General features: G+C 37.3%; 1 protein-coding gene across 36 annotated transcripts in view; it reads left to right on the top strand.

The window, feature by feature from the left end:
* ARPP21 (cAMP regulated phosphoprotein 21) overlaps positions 1-19,638 on the top strand; it is a 160,473-nt gene extending 140,835 nt beyond the window's left edge. For all 36 annotated transcript variants that reach the window (XM_058443060.1, XM_058443056.1, XM_058443053.1 and 33 more), the window contains 2 exons: positions 13,065-13,213; positions 14,384-19,638. In XM_058443060.1, coding sequence (XP_058299043.1) covers positions 13,065-13,213; positions 14,384-14,641 — 407 coding nt within the window. In that variant the 3' untranslated portion in view covers positions 14,642-19,638. The remainder of the gene's footprint in view (positions 1-13,064; positions 13,214-14,383) is intronic.
* The last annotated feature ends 930 nt before the right edge of the window (positions 19,639-20,568 follow it).

Genomic DNA, 20,568 nt, shown 5'->3' with positions numbered 1-20,568 from the left:
TTACCAACAAAACAGAACACAATTCCTCAGTGTGAGCATTCAGGAAGCAAAAATATTTCTTGCAATCTAGTCTGCCACATTTGGAGGAAGCACTGTGGTGTGTATGTTAGGAAGTTAGTTACCAAAAACTGGGATTTTGTCCCTGATTTATAAGAAAGTCTATGTGTGATCTTGAACAAGAAGCTGTCTTACTCCTCTAAACCTCAGCTGCAGCACCCAGAGTTTCTTGTGCCACGATATCACCACATCCATTGTACATGCTCAAGATAAATGAATGTAGGCTTAGTGAGGGCCAAAAAAAAGTGGGGGGCAGGTGGTGGTTAGAAAAGCAAAAAATACCACCTCAAGGAGGAGTAGGTGAGATCCAGTCTCTTGTTTGCTTTTCTTTTAGGTAAAATGTTAAGGCATATTCATAAAGGAGCAAACTCACATTTACATCCTCAAAAACATCAGACTACAAGAATCTCATCTTGTTTTCCAAATGCCTTGCCAAGTTTGAGAATGCCAAACATAATCTGTTTCAGATGCCTTTTTCCCTCCCTTTTCTCACTCCTCTTTTTAGTCCTTTTCCATATTCCCTCCTCCTTTCCCTTTCTGGACCTGTCATTGCCCCATCTCAACATCAAGAAGTAGAATTTAAAAACTGTGCTGTTAGAAGGAACCTCTTTCACATCCCCTTGCCCAGAGGCAAAGGGGATAAGAGAAAGTAGTTATTGTCTGTCCAGATTTTTTTACACTATTGTGATAATGATAAATCATTCCCCCTCTGCACTGGCAAGGCTTTGGACTCTGTGTTCTGTATACATTGCTTCTTCATTCATTTTCTTCAAGTTTTTATTTGCTAGCTTATTTTCTACTTATGTGCCATTGCAAGATACTTGTGGAGTGGCTAGAATGGGACAGTTTCTTTATCAGCATTGTCAATGAATGTTCTTGAGGCACTGCATGTGAAATACAGGGCTAAGCAAACATGTATAAGATATACTTCTTTTCCCAGAGGATTGCAATCTACCTAAGAAGCAGGAGCTAAATAAGTAATAAAATGCGATTCAAGGTCATAAAAGTGGGGAGTGCAAAGAATGAGGAATGGGCAGTTGCATATATTGGTTATTGCCAGAGGCTCAACCACTGGTGTATGTCCTACAAGAGAGATATTAGCCTATCCTGACACCTTTTGATGAAAATATTGTGCCCATTTTACAGATAAGAGCAATGAACTAAGAGAGTAGAGATGGCCTTCCCCCACAGTGTAATTTGCCAGATCCCACTACTTACTCTGTGAGGGAAAAAAACATGAGTGGGCTAAACAATAGGAATTCAAGGCAATGTGTTTGAGAGCCAAGGCCCAGCAGAGATTCTCAAAGTGTGGTACCCAGACAAGCAGCATCAGCATCACCTGGGAACCTGTCAGAAATGCATATGTTTGAGCCCCAACCCAAACCTGCTGAATCAGAATCTAAGAGTCTGGGCATTAAGGCTTAGCAATTTGTATTTTAATGGGGCCCCAGAGGTTATTTGGAGGCAGGCTAAAGTTGAGAACCATTGACCCAGGAACAATGTATTTCAGCTGGATGGGGAAGCAGGCAATCAGAGACAGAGGCGAGATGGTGAGGCTGGGTTGAGTGGCAAGCAGTGAGAATCCAAAGCTCTGAGATGGCAGCCTGCAGACCTGGCTGGGTGTGAATGGGCCTGCTATAGCACCCTTCAGTGAGTAGCTTGGTGTCCTGCTGAGGATAAAATGTGAGGACTGTTCCCGGCTTTCTTAGACCACGTGGTCCTGCTGTCTCATTACTCTGAAGTCAGGGATCCCTCTGCCTGAGAATTTAGATAGCTGGTTGTCCCTTGTGAGGGAGCTCCTCTGCAGCCTCAAGGGAACTTTGAGAAAAGAGGTTTATGACCACTTAAAAATACTCATGGCTTCATTTGGGTGCTTATAAAGCACTTTTTAATCATGATGAAGTGCAAGTATTGCCTTTGAATGCCTTGAGTTGAAGGGAAAAGTTAATGAGTGAATGATTTGAATCATTTCTCTTCTTATCCTGGAGCAAGCCATTAAAAGAATGAAACTTCTAGTGAAGATGGAAACAGCCTGCCCCAGAGGGATGATTGAAAGAGTCTTCAGGACAGGCATTTGTCCTTTAGTTTTATTTTCAGTTTAATTATTATAAAATCTGATTTAAGTGTTGACCATAGCCTCCAGTTCCAGCCAGCCAAAAAGATAAGCACATTTGTGTTTGTGTGGACAAGTCTGCAGACTTCTTATTGTTGTCTCAAGCCAGATAAAACAACCCTTCTAAATAACAGTTCTTCATAAGGTGAGATTAAAGATATTTCTTCTTGCTGTTACCAAGGAAAATCATGATCTAGTTGATTGTGTACATGAACAGAAAGTATCTCTTGGCTATTGCTTGGGGTTGTGACATCATAGGGTGCCCACTATCTTTACTTTGGGTAAATTATTGCTGTAATATTGATGAAATTACAAAATAATGGAGAATCAGAGGTCATGTTCCCCAACTCTAACTATAATGAAAACTTTAAAAATGTTTAGTCCCAAATTCTCTTTGGAAAACATTGGTTACAGGTAAAATACATAAATTTATATCAAACTTAGTTGTGTTGTTGTTGTTTTCAATGAGCTATACATTAGATACCCTAGAAGTAATCAATTGCTGTTGAGCTGTAATGAAATGTAAACAAGTGGACCTTGTACTTTTTATGGCATTCTGAAATTTAAAACTGACTGATTGTAGCTAACTGAACCTTAAGGAAAAATCAGAGGAAACTTGATCCTGAAAACATTAGCACTTAAAATTTTGTACGTACATATGCTCAAATAATATGTATCCATGGTATGGCAGAAAATATCTTACTGAAGCCTGTTTCAGTTTCTTCATGGAAATTTCAGTTGATTGTCCATTTTAGTAAATAATACAGAGCATGTTATTCCTATCAACTGATCCTGTCAATTAATTTGCAGTGGAGAGTTTGTGGGACCGTGGACTTCTCCTTGATATTTAACCAAGTCTTCCCTGTGTTGTTGCAGTTCCTCGTGGATCAAAAAACACTAATCACGTTCATCAAATAAATAAGCACATATTTCCTTCAGGTTCTTCTCAGAAGTTATCTTGGGTAGCTTCTGTTGTCTTCCCAGAATTATATTTTAGCATTTGGTTGTAACTCCTAATAAGCTCTCTGAGCTGTCTTGTGTCCTCAAGAGGAAAAACCCCAGGACACTTTGCTGCTGGATCAAATAAGGTATATAGTAGTATTAGGTGACATGGAGAGCTACTAGATGTTTCAGAGAGAAAGTTCAACTCTCTGTCACCTAAATCCCCGCCTTCTTGGTTGTATGCAACCCTTGATGTTGAATGTGCTATGAATTATGACAGGTTCATAGATTTTCTTACTCTTTCCCAGGTTTTTCATTATTTTAATCTCTTCTTTTAAAATATACTAATTCTTACATTTATCCCATGTTAAAAGAGCAAGAAAAACAAAACTATAAAATCCCATCAACCCTATGCCTCCCTCTGGCTCTCTGCTCCTTTCTCTGCCCAGCATGGTGCTTCACTGCCAGGCTTCTCAAGCTTCTCAAAGGAATTCTTTTTCTTCCTGTCTGGCTGATGTACCCATCACTAGCCTTGCTTTTATTGCAGTCACCAGTTTGTTTGTTTTTTTAACCTAGGGTCTGCTTTCTTTTCTTCCTTGGCAGTTCTGCAACTGTGGTCATTGTCACATTTTTCTTTCTTGAAATACTCCCCTACCTCTTCTTACTTGATACCATTCTCTTCTGGTTCTTCTCATTTTCCTACTACTCCTCATTCCCCTATCCAGGTTTTATTTTCTCAGCCCAGTATTTGAATATGATTGTGCCTTACAACTCCATTTTGATAGTCTTCTCAGTTGGTACCCACTCATAAATATATTGTCTTTAGAGCAACTATGTCCTGATAACTTCCAAATTTATGCCTTTAAAACAGGCTGTTTGTCTGAGCCCCAAACCCTAGACTTTTTGTTCATGTGTTTACTGATAATCTCTATATACTTGTTCTTTCTGTATTTATACCTAAGGCACTGCATTCCACTTCCTTACCCAAACTAGAACCTGGAATTTATTCTTGTGTTTTTTTTTTTTTTTTAAATTTCTTTCACCCCCTCCTTGCTGCTCATAGATGCCAGTTTCTGATAGTTCACATCCTACATCTATCTCTCTCTCTGATATGTCTCTTTTCTCCGTTCCTGCCACCCTTTTCTTAACTTCATGTCTTCATCATCTCTGCCCTAGATTATTGCTTTTGCTTTCCAGTAGACATTCTACTTCCAGTTATACAACCCCACATTGTCTCATGGAGAAGTTTTATGAAATAGCTGTTGATCATTTCATTGCTCTGCTTCTAAACCTTACATGGCACCTTAAGTCTTTCAGCATTAAATTCCAGTTTTATAGCATGCTTTTCCAGACTCTAGGATTTGAGCCTAGCTCCATTTCTATCCTCTACTTCCTCTGCCTGTTTCTAACCTATTGCTACGCCTGTATATTTACAATTCTCGAGCGCATTCTTTTTTTGTATCTTTGCCCTTTGCACATGTTGATCCTTATGTTTATGCCTCTTTTATTCTGATTATTTCCACATTGCCCTATCCCATTAGCAAATATCTGCTCATCTAATGCTAGGTTCAATATGACCTCCTGGAAGCCTTCTATTGCATGCTTCTCATATCCCTACACACAATAGAAGTAAGTACTCTTTCTTCAGTGATTCTAGAGTTGGAGACAGGTGCCTATCCAAGTGTACTGCAAGATTCTGTTTATGGCCTGTCTCCACCATTTGTGTAAGCTCTGTAAATGGCTTTTATGGTCATTTTTACACCAAATGGCAAGAAGAAATAGTCAATAACATTGTGGAAAAAAGAATCAAAGGGACAAAAATGTACGTGAACTGAAAATATGATTGCTTGACATTGAATATTAGGTCATTAGCATGCCAGAGCTATCTCACGCTGGCTCACAAGAGCCAACTGTTTAAAAACCAGGAATTTTGCCAGCTAGTTGTTAAGCCCTTTGAGGCTTGAAAGTAGGCATGGTGGGAATATTTACACTAGGGAAATCAGCAAGCACCACAAATCAGGGCTTTTGTTTTTCAGAGAGACAGTTTTCCAGCAGACTACTGTTATTCACGATTACCGTGCAGTCAGTTAATTCATGCTCATGTCTATCAACCATGTGATACCACCAGAAATGATAGATTGATGTTTCTGACAGTTCATATCCTAAATAACTCTCTGTGCCTCTTCTTTCCATTCCTGTACCACTTTGCCTTAGCTCCTGTCTTCATTGTCTTTGCCCTAGAAAACTACTGTTGCCTCCCAGTAGATGCTACCACTAGAACAATATTATTGTTAAAACTACCGCTAGAACAATCTTTGAGCAAGAGTCCTGCCAGTCTGGAATCGAAGAAGATAGTTATCGTTGAATCCTTGGGAATAATAATATATAATGCTTTATTATATAAAGAGGGCACTTTTAATTTATCATCAGTTGCTTATGAAATAATTTCTTTCTTTTTTCAGTTGCAGTGACAGGTGGATTTCTACAGATTGAATCTGTGGCCATAGTACTTATGTCAAGATAATTGGCCAAGGCTAGGTTACATCCTGTAGCCATGCAACAGTGACAGTAATTTGATCACAATGATGTTGACCCCATGACTTTTGACTTCATAATTATCTTGATGTAGTCAGCTGGCCAACAGCACTTCATCAATGAAAATATCCACCAGGAGGAATATTATCGTGGGGACAGTTATTAGAGCCATCTCTATTTTGACTTTGCCCCAAGCTTGGTCTGGGGAAAAAGCTTCTTAATGTTGCCTTAGCAGTAGTTTGCTGCCTCCCAGCCTGGTTTTAAGTATATCCATAATTAACACGATGGGTAGAGGTGCAAGAATGCCATATTTTCTTCTAAGCCACGCAACCTCATTAAGAAAGTAAAACGTTTGTGAGTCTTTCATGCAGTCTTTCTCCCTCTGGGTTGTTGAAGCTCTCTGGATGTCAGCACAGCACTATGGGCCAGGAAAGTTCAGAGAATTACTTCAATAATATGACAGCCTCTTCCATTTAAAATGGAATTCAATGCTGGCTTCCCTTGGAGGCATTCATTGAAATTCTGTGCATGATCCATTCCTCTAGTCATTTAACAATGTGTCTCATGTTTGCCCTGATTTAAAAAAAAAAAAAGAAAGAAGAAAACCAGCTTTGTATATGTGATAACATGGATCAGGATAGTATAATTGCAGTGAAGAGGCCCCCGAGCCTGCAGTAATAGGATGGTTCATCTGATGTGTACTGCTATTAGAAAATGACCCATGCATGAATGTTCTCAGGGGACAGTAAAGAGGCTTTCAAGAATTACATTCTGTGTAGTATGAAAGCTAATGAGCAAAAGAGGAAGTAAGAAGAAAAACTACTGCTTCAGGAAGCATGGTTCCACTTAGGGCCTGTCACAGCTCCCCTCAAATTCATTTGGATAGACAGGCCATTACTACGATGACTACTACATTACCCCCGTGCCCATGCACACTCCCTGCAGGTCATCCTGTACCAAGTTCCTAAGGAATTAAAACCAGTGAGTAATAAATGGTGAGGAAAAGAAAGAGGATGGATACAGCAACTGCCAATAAATAAGGTAAAAAAAAGACATTTACATCAAAGATGAAAGAAGTCATAATGAACTTCAACAGCAAAAAAGAAAGTTAAAGAGAAAAAAGCAATTTCTTGTACATCCTGTTTGCATGTTATGCTATTTTACTTCATATATAAGAACAGAACAGTACCTAATTATGATTTCAAGAGCATATATTTTAACCGTATCTTAATTTGTAAACATGTTTTAAAATAATGTCTTCCAGTTTAGTCTATACTGCTTTCTTGTTTTAAAGGTTTTACTTGGCTGGGCGCGGTGGTTCACACCTGTAATCCCAGCACTTTGGGAGGCCAAGGCAGGCAGATCACATGGTCAAGAGATCGAGATCATCCTGGCCAACATGGTGAAACTCCGTCTCTACTAAAAATACAAAAATTAGCTGGGTGTGGTGGTGCGTGCCTGTTTTCCCAGCTACTTGGGAGGCTGAGGCAGGAGCAGGAGAATCATTTGAACCCAGGAGGCAGAGGTTGCAGTGAATTGAGATCACACTACTGCACTCCAGCCTGACGACAGAGTGAGACTTCATCTCACAAAAGAAAAAAAACAAAAAAAAGTTCTACTTAGGGTTTTAGATTACATAAATTGGGAGGTTGGCATATAGGCAAAAGAAAGAGTCACACTTTGTTTGTCAAAGTTAACAAACTTTTGTTTACATTGTCATTCCTTGGATTTATCTCCTGGGAGTTGAATTAGAGTAAGACAGAGTCTATAAAGGCCAGTAAAATCGATGCCTTCCTTGTGCCCAAGGACCCCTGATTCTGATAGGCTTCATTGTGAGTGAAACTGTGGAGGCTTTCTTCTGCTTTACATGGGGGAGAAGTTGGAGGCAGGAACATCCATGACCCCAAAATTCACCTCTCTGAGGCATAAGGCAGTGACTCCTCTTTCACGAAACCATAGCGATACTAAAATATCAAGCTGTGTGTCTGTTTTCTCCACCTAAGGCTACCGTGAACACCACAGTGCTATCAATAGATGAAGCTAGAAAATATTTCTGTCTTAAAGGTGATGTGCTCCAGTAATGAAGTGAGACAGGAAAAAAATCCATAGTGTTCACAGAATTAGAAAGCAGACTGACAGTAGTCTATGAATTCCAAAAGTAGAAGTGGCCTGAGGGGTCTTTATTTCTCCAGGCCTTCATCTGATGTCCCAGGTTGTTTGGCAGAGTCCCTACGTATCTTCTTTTTTTATAACCTAATTTTATCTTTCAAATAATATAAATGCTATTCTTGTTTCTAAAGGCCAACTTACTTTCCCAGAGGTAGCCAGTAGCCTGGAGCAGTCAAATCATTGAATTGATCTTATATTTAATGCAGAATTAAGCTATTTGCATATTTCAAGATTTTAAGATTATTTTCGAGAAAACAAACCAGAATAAATATAGTCTCTTCAAAGATTGTGAGGAAAGCCATTATTTGAAATGGTCCTGGTAATTAAAAACTATAGTATCACTGATTAGAAATGAAGTAAATGAAGGGACGAGAGTCTGTTTGAATAGCCTCACCCATACCTCACCCCTCAACTGTCTTCCTGGTGTTTCGCTCTCTAAGTGACAAGCCTTCAAACTGTTATTGAGTCACATGAGTTGATTCTGATAGGCAGTAATGTTTTACATTTAATTTCTCTTGTTTTTCTTTATTTGATATTAATAAAGTCTTGTTCAACAAACTGTGGAGCATAATTCTTGTCTTTTTCACTTGTTTTAAATATCAAGAAAACAATTAATGTAATAAGCAGTCATTGAATACTTGCCACATAAAAGGGATGATGTGAGGGCTATGAGAACTAGAAGAATGTATAAATAAATGGTACTACGATTTAGCACAGAAAAGCAAGGATGCCAAAGTCAGAAAACCACAACTTAAATTTTAGCTACAATTCCTCATAATAGCTATGTGACCTTGACAAGTTACTATATCCTCCTAAGTCACAGTTTTCTCTTCTGCAGATGGAGTTTAGTAATATTGACTGCCTCCTAAGATTGTCATAACAAGAGCTTAATTCGCTGTTTGGCTTAGAGTAAGTGATCAACAAATATAGCTAGTTTATAATGGAAAATCCTCAAAGAAGATGAAGTACAGAAGAATTGACAGGGAGCCAAGAAAACAGAACCAGGCAGATACTGTAAAGTGGCAAAATGCACAAACTGTAAAACTGCAGCTAAAGACAGGGCTTTTCTGGATAAGCAATTTTCTTCTTCATATTCTTCACCAGCTATACTATTAAGCTAAGCTACTGTAATTCTACCTCACACCATGTACAAAGAGCAGAGTTTGATTCAGAATCAAGGCTCTTGCTGGTTCCTTTGAAATTTGGAGAAATATTCGTATCTTGTCTTCAAGAGAAGTAATTTTTATATGAAGCAGCTTGCTAACTCTAATCATTTGAAAAGACATTCTACCATATTAAGATTACTTGCCTTAATAGACACATGTATATCACACTGCTTGGGTGGACTGGGAGAGACTGTGAGAATTGGCCAGCTTCTGAAGAAATGTGCTTGGTATAGAAATTTGCTGTCTTCACTATACTCCCTTCCCTGTTTCAACCTCCATAATTAACAGCAGGTGTAATAGAAATGCAGAAATAGAGATTACTATTTTGTCTGTCATTTCATTCATTTCCAAAATATTGAAACTGTAAAAAACTACTCAAATAAGAGTTAAAATAATATCAGTCACAACCATGCCAATCTACAATCCCTAATCAGTTTACATTCTAATTGTTCATAATTGTGCTACATGAAGATAAATGTTTTCTTGACTGAATATTAACCAAATGCCCTCAAACTACAAATAGTATGCAACTGTTGTATTTCAGTAGAAAACCTATTCCATTTTCAGATTGATACAACACAGACATTTTAAATCTTACAAATTCCTTGATCTTTGCCAAGTGCGTTCTTTTATTTGCTAGGAGGCATTTGTCCATTCCTAACCTTTTTACCTCCAGAAAATAAGTGACACGTGTGACTTGAAAATTGAATCGATCTTGACTGAAAAAGAAATAATAAAAATAGCTAATGTCTTTATCATCTCTGTAGCAAGCCTACGGGGCAGATACTGTTGCTGCTTCAGTTTCGTAAGATGCATTATATCTTGCTAATCCTCAATAAACATGAAAAAGTGATCATTTCACAGCTAAGAATTGACAAACTGGAACACATTTCTCATTTGAATAGACAAGATAAGCAGTTCCCACCAGTGCTTCCATCTCTGCCTTCGGGTGTGTTGTGTCCCAGGCAGACACTGTCGGTTCATTTGTAGGTCACTGCTATTTTATTTCTATTTGTCTATTTCTGGACCAGAACTCAGATTCACATCCAGACAGCTGCCTGTCTTAAAGACCATTCTGCTCTCTACCTTCTGTGACATAATTTAAAGAAATGAGTAACCCCAATTAAACCATTGCAGGTGTAAATTTCTTGCCTGGAGAGAGAATTGAGAAATGAATGGGATTCATGAATATAAATTGGGCTCTCCTTGCACTAAAGTTTTCATTTTGAAATGGTAGAGTATTCACTCCTCACATAAATCTGTATTTGCCTTAAGTGTGTTTACCATGGGAACCCCAGTGTAAAGCTCATAGCCCACTGCTATGCATAACTGAATATTAAAGTTCACAAATCATCAGGCAGAGGAGGCCTGGAGAAGGAGATGCTGTGGCAGGGCAGCTGCATCTGGGCTGGCAGCAAAGATGAATCCTGCTCTCACAGGCTCTGCAGCTTTACTAGGATGGGGCCACCCAACCTGCCCCCTTTTTTTCTCTTCTTAAATATTATTTAATATTAAGGATTGCTTCCTCTTCCAACCAAGATATTCTGCTTTCTGAATGTCTTAACAGCTCTATTATTTTCCCTTCACCCAATTTTGGTTTAGAAGATGGTGTGTTAAGTGAATCTCTTATAGGCCACCTAATTTATTTTCAAACAAATGCCTCTGTGAAAGGATGGAAGGATTCAATAAGGAAATACATAATCTTCAGACGCGAAGCAAACCGCTTCTCTTTCCCCCACTTCCCTCTTCTCCTTCCCTCCTTTCCCCTCCATTTTTTTTGTTGTTGTTTGTTTACATTGTAACTGTATATATTCTGTGAAGATCCCTTGAGGCCAATTGGCCTTTCAGTGTATAAACAAATATAATTCAAAGTACGAAATGGCACTCCTCTCATTTTCAACTTGTGCTTTCAATCTTCAGCCAGAAGTAAGGCCTTATTATATTCACAATTATATGGACTTGAGAATGAGTGTACATTGCCTGCTCTTTGCTATAGAACTAAATCAGAAGGAAGTCTGTTGGTTATAAGTTTTCTATGATCATCCCAAGTTGTTTTCTTATGTATATAATAATTCATGCTACAAAGAGCTTGATGTGGTTTGGAATAATGTCATAATAAAATGGCAAACTAGCCATGGAATTTTCCAGGGCAATTGGATGTATGAATAACAATGGGAGACCTAGACAATGAAAAACAATCGAAAACAATTTTCTGCAATTAATGTGAAAATAATTTTCTGTCAAGTCTCTCTGCAAATGAGAACAGAGAAGTAGAAGTAGTGAAAATGGTAATATGGGATTAATCGCATTTCTTGTTCCCAGGTCTGATGGTTTTTTCTTATTGTATAAACTTCAAACACTGTAGGTATGCAGAACTCTGAGCTGATCTTGTTAGTCTTAAATAGACCTGCCAAGCATATTAAAGGAAGGTTCTGACTCTCTACTGTGGACAGAATGTAGCTCAAGGAAATGTGGTTATTACCCTTAATTATATTCTTAATATGTGATGTCTTTACAATAATTTAAAATAATTCAGTAAATTGAAACCACTATGAAGATGATTTAGGGTGAGTAATAAGAATATAAAACAATGGGACACATAAGGAAGGTCAAAGGGTAGCTTTTTAGATTACACACTGGTTCCACTTGCCAACTGTAGGCATAGGGCAGACCTCCCAAATTGGCCTTTTCCCAAGCTTGCTCTCCAATTCTCCAAACTGAGGACACCTTGCTTCTATCTCATTTGATGAACTCAGCCAATCTCCTAATTCAGTGACTATTTGCAAGCCAAATTTTCATAATATTTCTGAAATGAATGAAGATACATTTTGTGTATCCAAGGATAGTTAAGTATTGTCTTCTATAAAGACTATAATATAATGTGGTCCTTCTTTAATATAAAGACTGTCAGAGGCACTCAATATATAGATTATTTATTAATGATGCATATTGATTAGCTAGTTTTTAACTTTTGGTTTCAATTTTTTAAATCCAGTTGTGAAAGTTAGTTCATATTTGTGTTAAGAAAATCTAGGATTTTAAAGATTCTTTTCTCTCAGAGAATTGTAATAAGATAGCAGTTCCACTTACTCTCAGGTGCTCTACATGGTTAATAATATGAGCTCTGGAAGGAGCTTATTATACAGCATAAAATGAATGTCTTTCATTTCTTTACCACTGTGTCGTTTTCACCTAAATCATAACTTTCTTCCCAACATATACAAGAACAATCCACAGGCTTCCTTTATAAGGATGCATTTTAAACCACTCATTGAAGTGAGGATTTAAATAACTAGAATAAATCAATTCTGGCCTACTTAAAAAAAGACAAATGAAGGCTAACAAACTGACCCACCCAGAAAGACAAGAACAGATAATTTTTGAATATTGTATTCTGTATTATCTATTATATGTATTAATACTTGGTCACATATTGGAGTATTTTACCAAAAAATTCTCTCAGAAGCTAGTGGCGAAACAGAGGAAAAGCATCACATGCGTCCCACTTGCTTTGCCTTTTTGTCTAAGGCAGTGGTTATTGTGAATTCCTCAGGGTAGCGAGTCATGTCGTTCACTAGAACATAAAAAAATAGAATTCATCCAAAGTTAATGGGCTGTTTGGTGGTCTCTATGTCTGAAATGAGATTGTCCAGGAAAAGAGGATAGTAAGGGAATGAGTCAATTTAATTTTAAAATAACTTGATAATCTGTGAATTCTCCAAATATCCTCAAAACCAAAGAAAAAGCCAAATATGAAAGGTGTAATTTATAGTAGTCAATTGGTATCAATAGAGTCTTCTGTTTTTGTGCCATGAAGAATTTATCATTGTCACATGTATTCAATAGACCATTCTGCATAACAATAGAAATGTCAGTGAATTTTTAAAGCCATAATCCTGTTCACTCTTAGAAGTAAAAAAAAAAGAGAAAATGCATTCTTAGGGAATAAACATCTGATAACACATTCTGAATGTGGAGATTGAGATGTCTTAAGGCTGCCTTTTGAATCAATACTTTTACCCCAAGAAACATCACTGTGTTCTTTCTGCACAACCAGTTCAAAAGATCTCTTTTCTTCACAGGTTACCAGCCAGTCTTGTCTGGTCAACAGGGTTTCCAAGGCCTAATAGGAGTGCAGCAGCCACCTCAGAGTCAGAACGTGATGAATAACCAACAAGGAACTCCGGTGCAAAGCGTGATGGTTTCCTACCCAACAATGTCTTCTTATCAGGTGCTCATAAGCAGCTTGGAAAATTGTGGGTTATAAAGTAGCATTTGCCAAAATGGAAGCTGTGGGTCTGTCCCTGGTTTTGGTGGCTGGCTGGGTAGTGGGTGCTTGGCCCATAACTATTGATAATTTACTTTGAATCAAGATTATAATAGAAAAGTAGAAAATGCAAAATACATGCTTCTATCACTACTGTGGCTTTTGAATTCTCTGCTAAGTTTATTCCCATATGACTTCATATTCATGGAAGAAAATGCATTAGTCTACAGTTTTATTCATAAAGACCTTCGGAAATTTTATTGCACTTTGCTTATTGGTAGAAAGTCCTCATGACAAATTCCCATTCATTTTTGTACACACCCAAGTCAATTTCATTTTTCCATAACTTTAAGTTATAAGAGATTTTAATATGGCATCTCAGATTCATTTAAAGGGCATTTCTGGAGCCTAACAACTACATTCTCTGGACTAAACCCAAGTTAAGTATTTTAAAAGTGTTAGGTATCCTTTTGTGATGTATATTCTAAAATACCCCAGAAGTAAAAATAAAGAGTTAGTGAAATGGTATAATAATTAAATTTAACTGTACCAGGTGCTTCTGACCCTAAAGGACCTATCCAAGGGCCCCTACCCTATTATTCTGATTCACATTGTATCAACTTCTACCTCTAGCTCCACAATAAGCGTTCTCTAAAGTTGCAGGTTGAGAGTACAGTAGGTGCCCAGGACAAAAGCCCTTTTTACTATGGAGGACTCCAGGCCACTTTGCATAAAATCAGAAAGGGAACATGGCTTTTCAAACTGAGAGAAACCCAGAGTGGAAGATCTAGACTATAGTTTCTAGAGGTCATTGAGAGAGAAGGGAAGGAAACTCAGAACTAACACCTTCTGAGCATCTACTGCATTCCAGGCAGTGTGCCAGGCACTTTACACCATCCCTTCAATCCTTTCAATGGCACTTTGAAGCATGTATGTCATTATCGCAATGGACTAGGGAATTAGAGAAGTTAAGTGATTTTCCTAATGTGAAACAGCTGATAAATGGCAGAGCTGGAATTGATAACCTATTAGGTCTAACTCAAAAGCTTGAATATTTTTCATGACACCGTGTTGTTTATTGTACAGACCAAAATAGCCTCTTCATACAGGGTTCTTGCTTGTGTCTTTTTACAGGTGCCAATGACCCAGGGTTCTCAAGGACTGCCCCAGCAGTCATACCAACAGCCAATCATGCTACCTAACCAGGCAGGTCAAGGGTCACTCCCAGCCACTGGAATGCCTGTTTACTGTAATGTCACACCGCCCACCCCTCAGAACAACCTTAGGCTGATTGGCCCACACTGCCCCTCCAGCACTGTCCCAGTGATGTCGGCTAGCTGCAGAACAAACTGTGCAAGTATGAGCAATGCCGGTTGGCAGGTCAAATTCTGAGAGCTCTGGCTGTGGTACATTTCTTCAGATATTTCTCATGGCCTTTGATGGAAGAGGAACAAGGTGGGAAAACTGGCTGAGGACTTAACTATTCACTCAACACTCAAATGATTGCTGCTGGTATTCTGTAAAAAATAAACAAAGACTAATATACACGTTAGCTGGTTAATGGTGCATATTTCTGTCATGTCTGCTAGGTATGCCTTTATAGCTTAGCTAGTGACATGAATTCATCAAGGTAAGATTTTCTCCTACCACTGAATACCACTGTGTAGATTATAATATCCCTAATTTGGATTAGTTTTGTACTTTGTGTTGAGTTTGTGATGCTAAAAGTATTTAAAAATTATATACTAAATCACATTGTACCAAAGCTGTAATGGAAAAGCAAAGAAGAATTGATGAATTGAAGGAATAATTTATATACATCATAGAGTTTTCTTTTTTAATGGATATATACTGTATTGTAGTGTTTAATCAAAATAAAACTATTTGACCTTATGGAGGAAGGTCATGTTTTTACCACCAGTTTGGTTCACTATGTCTTCCAATGTGTGTTTTCTTATGTGTCACTGTATTCCCTTCAAACACTATTTCATGAATACTGCATGGAAAAGGTATTTCAGGTATTTATAAGTAAACTGCCATCACGTGTGGATATGCTGTAGCGAAGACTTAGCCAACTGTAGTTTATTGTCATAATACTAAAGGGTCCTGAAAATAAGATGGCATCCATTTCATTCATTCATGGAGTTTGCAGTTTTAAAATATATACCTTCCTATTAATTATAGGACTATTAAAAGTGTGTAGTTATACTTCACTAACTAGGAAAACCTGCATGTCGTCATTAACAGCAGCCCTATACCAAACCCTGTTTTACCTTCATGTGAGTTTCATTATGTACCTGAAAACAAGGTATCATTGTTTAGAGGAAAATCAGAAGAGGCATGGTCTGATTATGTCTGTTATATTGGGTCATACAATCGAAAGTGCCACTAGTATTGACAGTGAGTCAGTAATTCAAAAGTGCTAATGTTTGTACCAGTAATTTAAAACAAAGTAAACATAGCAACGATTTAATTGCAAAGATCTAGAACATTGGCAATTCCATTTAGATGAAGCCCATGTCTACCTAATGTCTCTTTGAGAAATAACAGAGCTGTGAACTCTGAGGTTTGGCCCTTCTGGAAGATATTAATGGGGAAATAAAACCCCTTTGTTTTCCCTTTAATATCACAGTACAATGACTAATAGTTTTGTATTTTATACTTTTTGTCTAAAAACCATTATTACCAATGAGAAGAATATAGGGAGTATATCTGGATAATTTCTATTGTTTTTCATATTATCACATTCTCTGTTAGGTTTGCTGTTTTTATGTTGTTCAGCTGTGGATAGAGTTAAGCAGCCAGTTAAGAACTCTATCTAGCAGATTACCATCACTTCATTCTATACTATTGTTTTCTTTTTCCTTTGAAAGGGAACTCTTACATATACTCTAATTGGCTTTATTCCTTATGAAGTCTGTTCCATTTTCTCAAATTTCAGTCTACTAATATTTCCGTGGTCTACTCTGACCATGAAAAGAGTTATAACAAAAGGGTGTTGTATTTTTTTCTTATTGAGCCATTAGCTACTCTGAAAAAAGCACTGTGTTTTGCTTAATTAATATCTTCCCCTAATGGAAAGATGGGGTTGGCAAATATTCTCCATTTAGCTTTCTGATGTTGGCAGTTATCCTAAATTTAAGAATCCAAATATGAGCCTGAATATTTATTTTTTTTCATAAAATTTTGCAAACTTTTGACATTTTCTTTCAAGATCTTTAGAATTACTGAGCCTTCTTTTCTATGGATTTGAAATATACGGTATGTTAGTGGTAAAGACAGGGTTTTACACCTAAAGAAATTTCATTTGACCACTTTTCTCCAAAGGTATAGCAGTATCTCATGTTTAGACATTTGATATTTATTGTATAACTCCATTTGGATATTGTTGCAGGCAAAACCTTCTTTCCTACTTTCACAAAATAGTCCTATACATCTGTCTTATTCCATTTTTGTAGCTATAAAAGAATACCTGAAGCTGGGTAATTTACAAAGAGACAAAGTTTATTTGGCTCAAGGTGCTGATGGCTGGAAAGTTCAAGATTGGGCAGCTGCATCTGGTGAGAGCTTCAAGCTGCTTCAACTCGTGGCATAAAGCAGGAGAGCAGGTATGTGCAAAGAGATTACATGGTGAGGAAGGAAGCAAGAAAGAGAAACCAACAAGAGTGAGAACTCACTCAACCCCACAGGAGGGCATTAACCTGTTTATGAGGGATCTGCCCCAGTGACCCAGACACTTTTCATTAGGCCCCACCTCCCAACCCTGATACACTGGGGATCAATTTTTTTTTTTTTTTTTTGAGATGGAGTTTCACTCTTGTTGGAACAAGAGTGCAATGTCTGGAGTGCAATGGCACGATTTCGGATCACCACAACCTCAGTCTCCTGAGTTCAAGCAATTCTCCTGCCTTAGCCTCCTATGTAGCTGGAATTACAGGCATGCATCACCATGCCTGGCTAATTTTTTGTATTTTTAGTAGAGACGGGGTTTCTCCATGTTGGTTAGGCTGATCTTGAATTCCCGACCTCAGGTGATCCACCCGACTCGGCCTCCCAAAGTGTTGGGATTACAGGTGTGAACCACCACGCCCGGCCGAGGATCAAATTTTAACATGAGTTTTTGTGGAGACAAAGCACATCCAAACCATAGCACCAGCATCATGGTATTCCAAATCTTAGATTATGCTTACTGTTTTGTTGCATTAGAATTTTGGGGATGGCTGTGTAGAAAGATGGTTTTATTAGTGAAACGTTTTGAAAACTTATTATCAGGAGAACCCTTACTTTTTCATTTTAGTTACTAATCTTATCACAATCACATTTTGTAAGTACAGATTATTCAGTTTATAAACATATCAAGATATAGGAGAACATATAGATATATAAATATATTGATATATTGCTAGAGTTATTCCTAATAATTCTCTATACCTCTATATGAATGTAAAAGAGAACAAGAATGACTTATGCATTCATTTTTTTTCAGCAAAATTTTATTGCATACTGGATTATATTCTAATTATGTGGCACTTATATGTACAAGAGTACATATAAATTTAAAGCACTTAAATTTATCTTGTAAATGTTATCATACATTTCATTATTGTTTGATAGTTGTAACTAAATGTTGTAACTAGAACACCAACAAATTTAAGCCATAATCATGTTATTGATTTAATATAGTTCTACAGGGTATGAGGTGAGGCAGCAAAGTGTGTTATACAACATTATGGAAATGCGATTATGTAATTTATAATAAATATATTTGGAAGACTTAGAACAGAATTGCAAGTCTTCAAAAAAAAACAAGTGCAGTATATATGAACCAGAGCAGTTTTTCAAGAGAGAATTGAAGAATGAAGCAAATACAATCAAGGAAAAATATGCTACAGCAGAAATGGATTTTGAGATTTAATAAATGCATATTTAGACTCTGCTTCCACTTTTGCTAACAGCTAAAGTGCAAGGGGACACTTTCACACTCCCATTCTCCTATTACTTGTGTCCCACATTGTATTAGTCCATTCTTACACTGCTATAAAGAACTATCAGAGATTGTTATTTATAAAGTTATTTATAAAGGGTAATTTATAAAGAAAACAGGTTTAACTGACTCATAGTTCTTTATGGCTGGATAGGCCTCAGGAAACTTACAATCATGGCAGAAGGTGAAGAGAAAGCAAGGCATGTGTCACATGGTGACAGGAGAGAGCGAGCGAGGGGGAACTGTCACACACTTTTAAACTGTCAGATCTCATGAGAACTCATTCACTATCATGAGAACAGCATGGGGGAAACCAAACCCATGATCCAATCACCTCCCACCAGTTGTTACCCCAACATATGGGGATTACAATTAGAGGTGAGATTTGGATGGGGACACAACCAAACCATATCACATGTATACAGGTACAAACAGTGGACAAAGCTGCAGGCCCACCTCTTACCTGTGCCTTGGCACTCACAACACCTTGATCATTTATAAACAAAAAATAAAGTATTATAAATACTTAACACTCAAGGTGGCATTAAGACAGATCTTTTGGGTTTTGAAGTCAAGTAATATCTTACATATAAATGTAAGTATTTTATATAAATATTAAATGAAGAAATTTTTAAAAATTCCATGGAAGACTGTTTCCTTGGAACATGTATAGTTATATGAAACAGACTGTTGCAAGGACAATCATAATTGAGAGACAAGGTAAAACAAGGTTAAACAATCTTTCTAAAAGCTATCTAATTTTGGAAACCTTTAATATATCACTTTATATTATAAATTTTTAAGAAGAAGGCATAATTTGCATAGTTTCTCCAACATATTTGAACACAGTATCTTTTGTTCACAGAATATGTCAAAAGACTAATATTGCAAGAACCATTTGTTTTTTTAATTGTGTTAGAGAGTCCTAAAACAAGAGCACAAACAGATCTCTTTTAATTCTATAGAAACAGTGTTCTGTATCAAAATGTAATATCGCAACCCTACTTCCAATGATGGCATATTTTGGTAACTGCTGTAGTGTGAACTATTGAACTATTTCTTCTGTGAATATGTGAATCTGGAAGGTCGTGCCATAATGCCAGACTTTCTGGATCTTTATTTTTAATTCTTAATGTTGAAGGGTTTGAGATCTATATTTATATCTTTAATTATGGTTATAGTCATATAGATATACTTGTCTCTACTGATCTTTTACACCTTTATGTGATTGTAAACGAGAACAAGAGTGATTACGCATTCATTTATTCAGCAAGTTTTTATTTCACACTTACTAATTTCAAGACCTCGAGCCACAGTCCATGGAGCTCCTACCTTTAAGAAGCTTATGAATTTTTGAAATATGAATTATATAAGTGTATAAATAAATAAAAATATAGGAAATTAACTATAGGTCTCATGTGAAAAGTGTTGTAAAAAGGTCTTAGAGAAAGAAACGATGGCTTCTGGCTGTGGTTTTATGAAGCTTTTTTCCTGGATTCTATTGGGTAGATGAAATTTGAACATGCAGAGATAGGATGGGTGGGTTATAACCCCAACCAAGATAAATGCCTGCATGGAAAAGAAAGAAACACGGGAAAGTAGGCAGTATAATCTAGGTTGCTTAGAGTAGGAAGTGGACAGCTAGAACAAAAAGAGGAGGTGTACAGGGAAATTCATAATGGGCCTGATTGGCATGACCTTGAACGCCAGGCACAGAGTTAACAGGAACCCACCGACTCCTGCAGACTTTTTATTGCAAGGTGATAGGACCTCAGCATGGTTTATAAAGAAGTATAGGTCTGTAAAAGTGGGATAGATTACACTCGAAAGTCCTCTTCTTTCAGGAAGTGGAGATGAATGCAACAATAATTAAAATTTGCCACTGAGCTACAGCTACCATTAGCATTGTTGGGAAAATTCAAAAATGATTTCTAGCTCTAGACTCTTAACACTGAGCAATTCTGTTGGATAGTTGGATGCACAGAAATACTTTAGAGATATATGTCTCATTTTTCCCTCTTGGACATAACCTTCTGCATCAGGGCACATAAGTGCCCTGTCTTAAGTTGCACCACAGGCATAGTCACTATAATCTGTCAGGGAAAAACAAATAGAGACTAAGCTGGAATTGGAAGCAGCATTGGAAGGGCTGCCGCATCTCCATCACAATATATTTAGTGTCAATGCACAATATACAGTGAAATCTAATATCAGCTCCCTATTTCCCCTTGTTTAAAAAAATGGTGACAATGCTTTTTCATTATGGCTCAGAATCATTTTTTCTGGACTATTCTGGATACCGCTTCTTCCACACAAGATTAGAAATCTTTGCTTC

The sequence above is a fragment of the Hylobates moloch genome, unplaced genomic scaffold (genome assembly GCF_009828535.3).
Source record: "Hylobates moloch isolate HMO894 unplaced genomic scaffold, HMol_V3 SCAFFOLD_8, whole genome shotgun sequence".
NCBI lineage: Eukaryota > Metazoa > Chordata > Mammalia > Primates > Hylobatidae > Hylobates > Hylobates moloch.
This window is presented reverse-complemented; position numbering and strand designations above follow the sequence as displayed.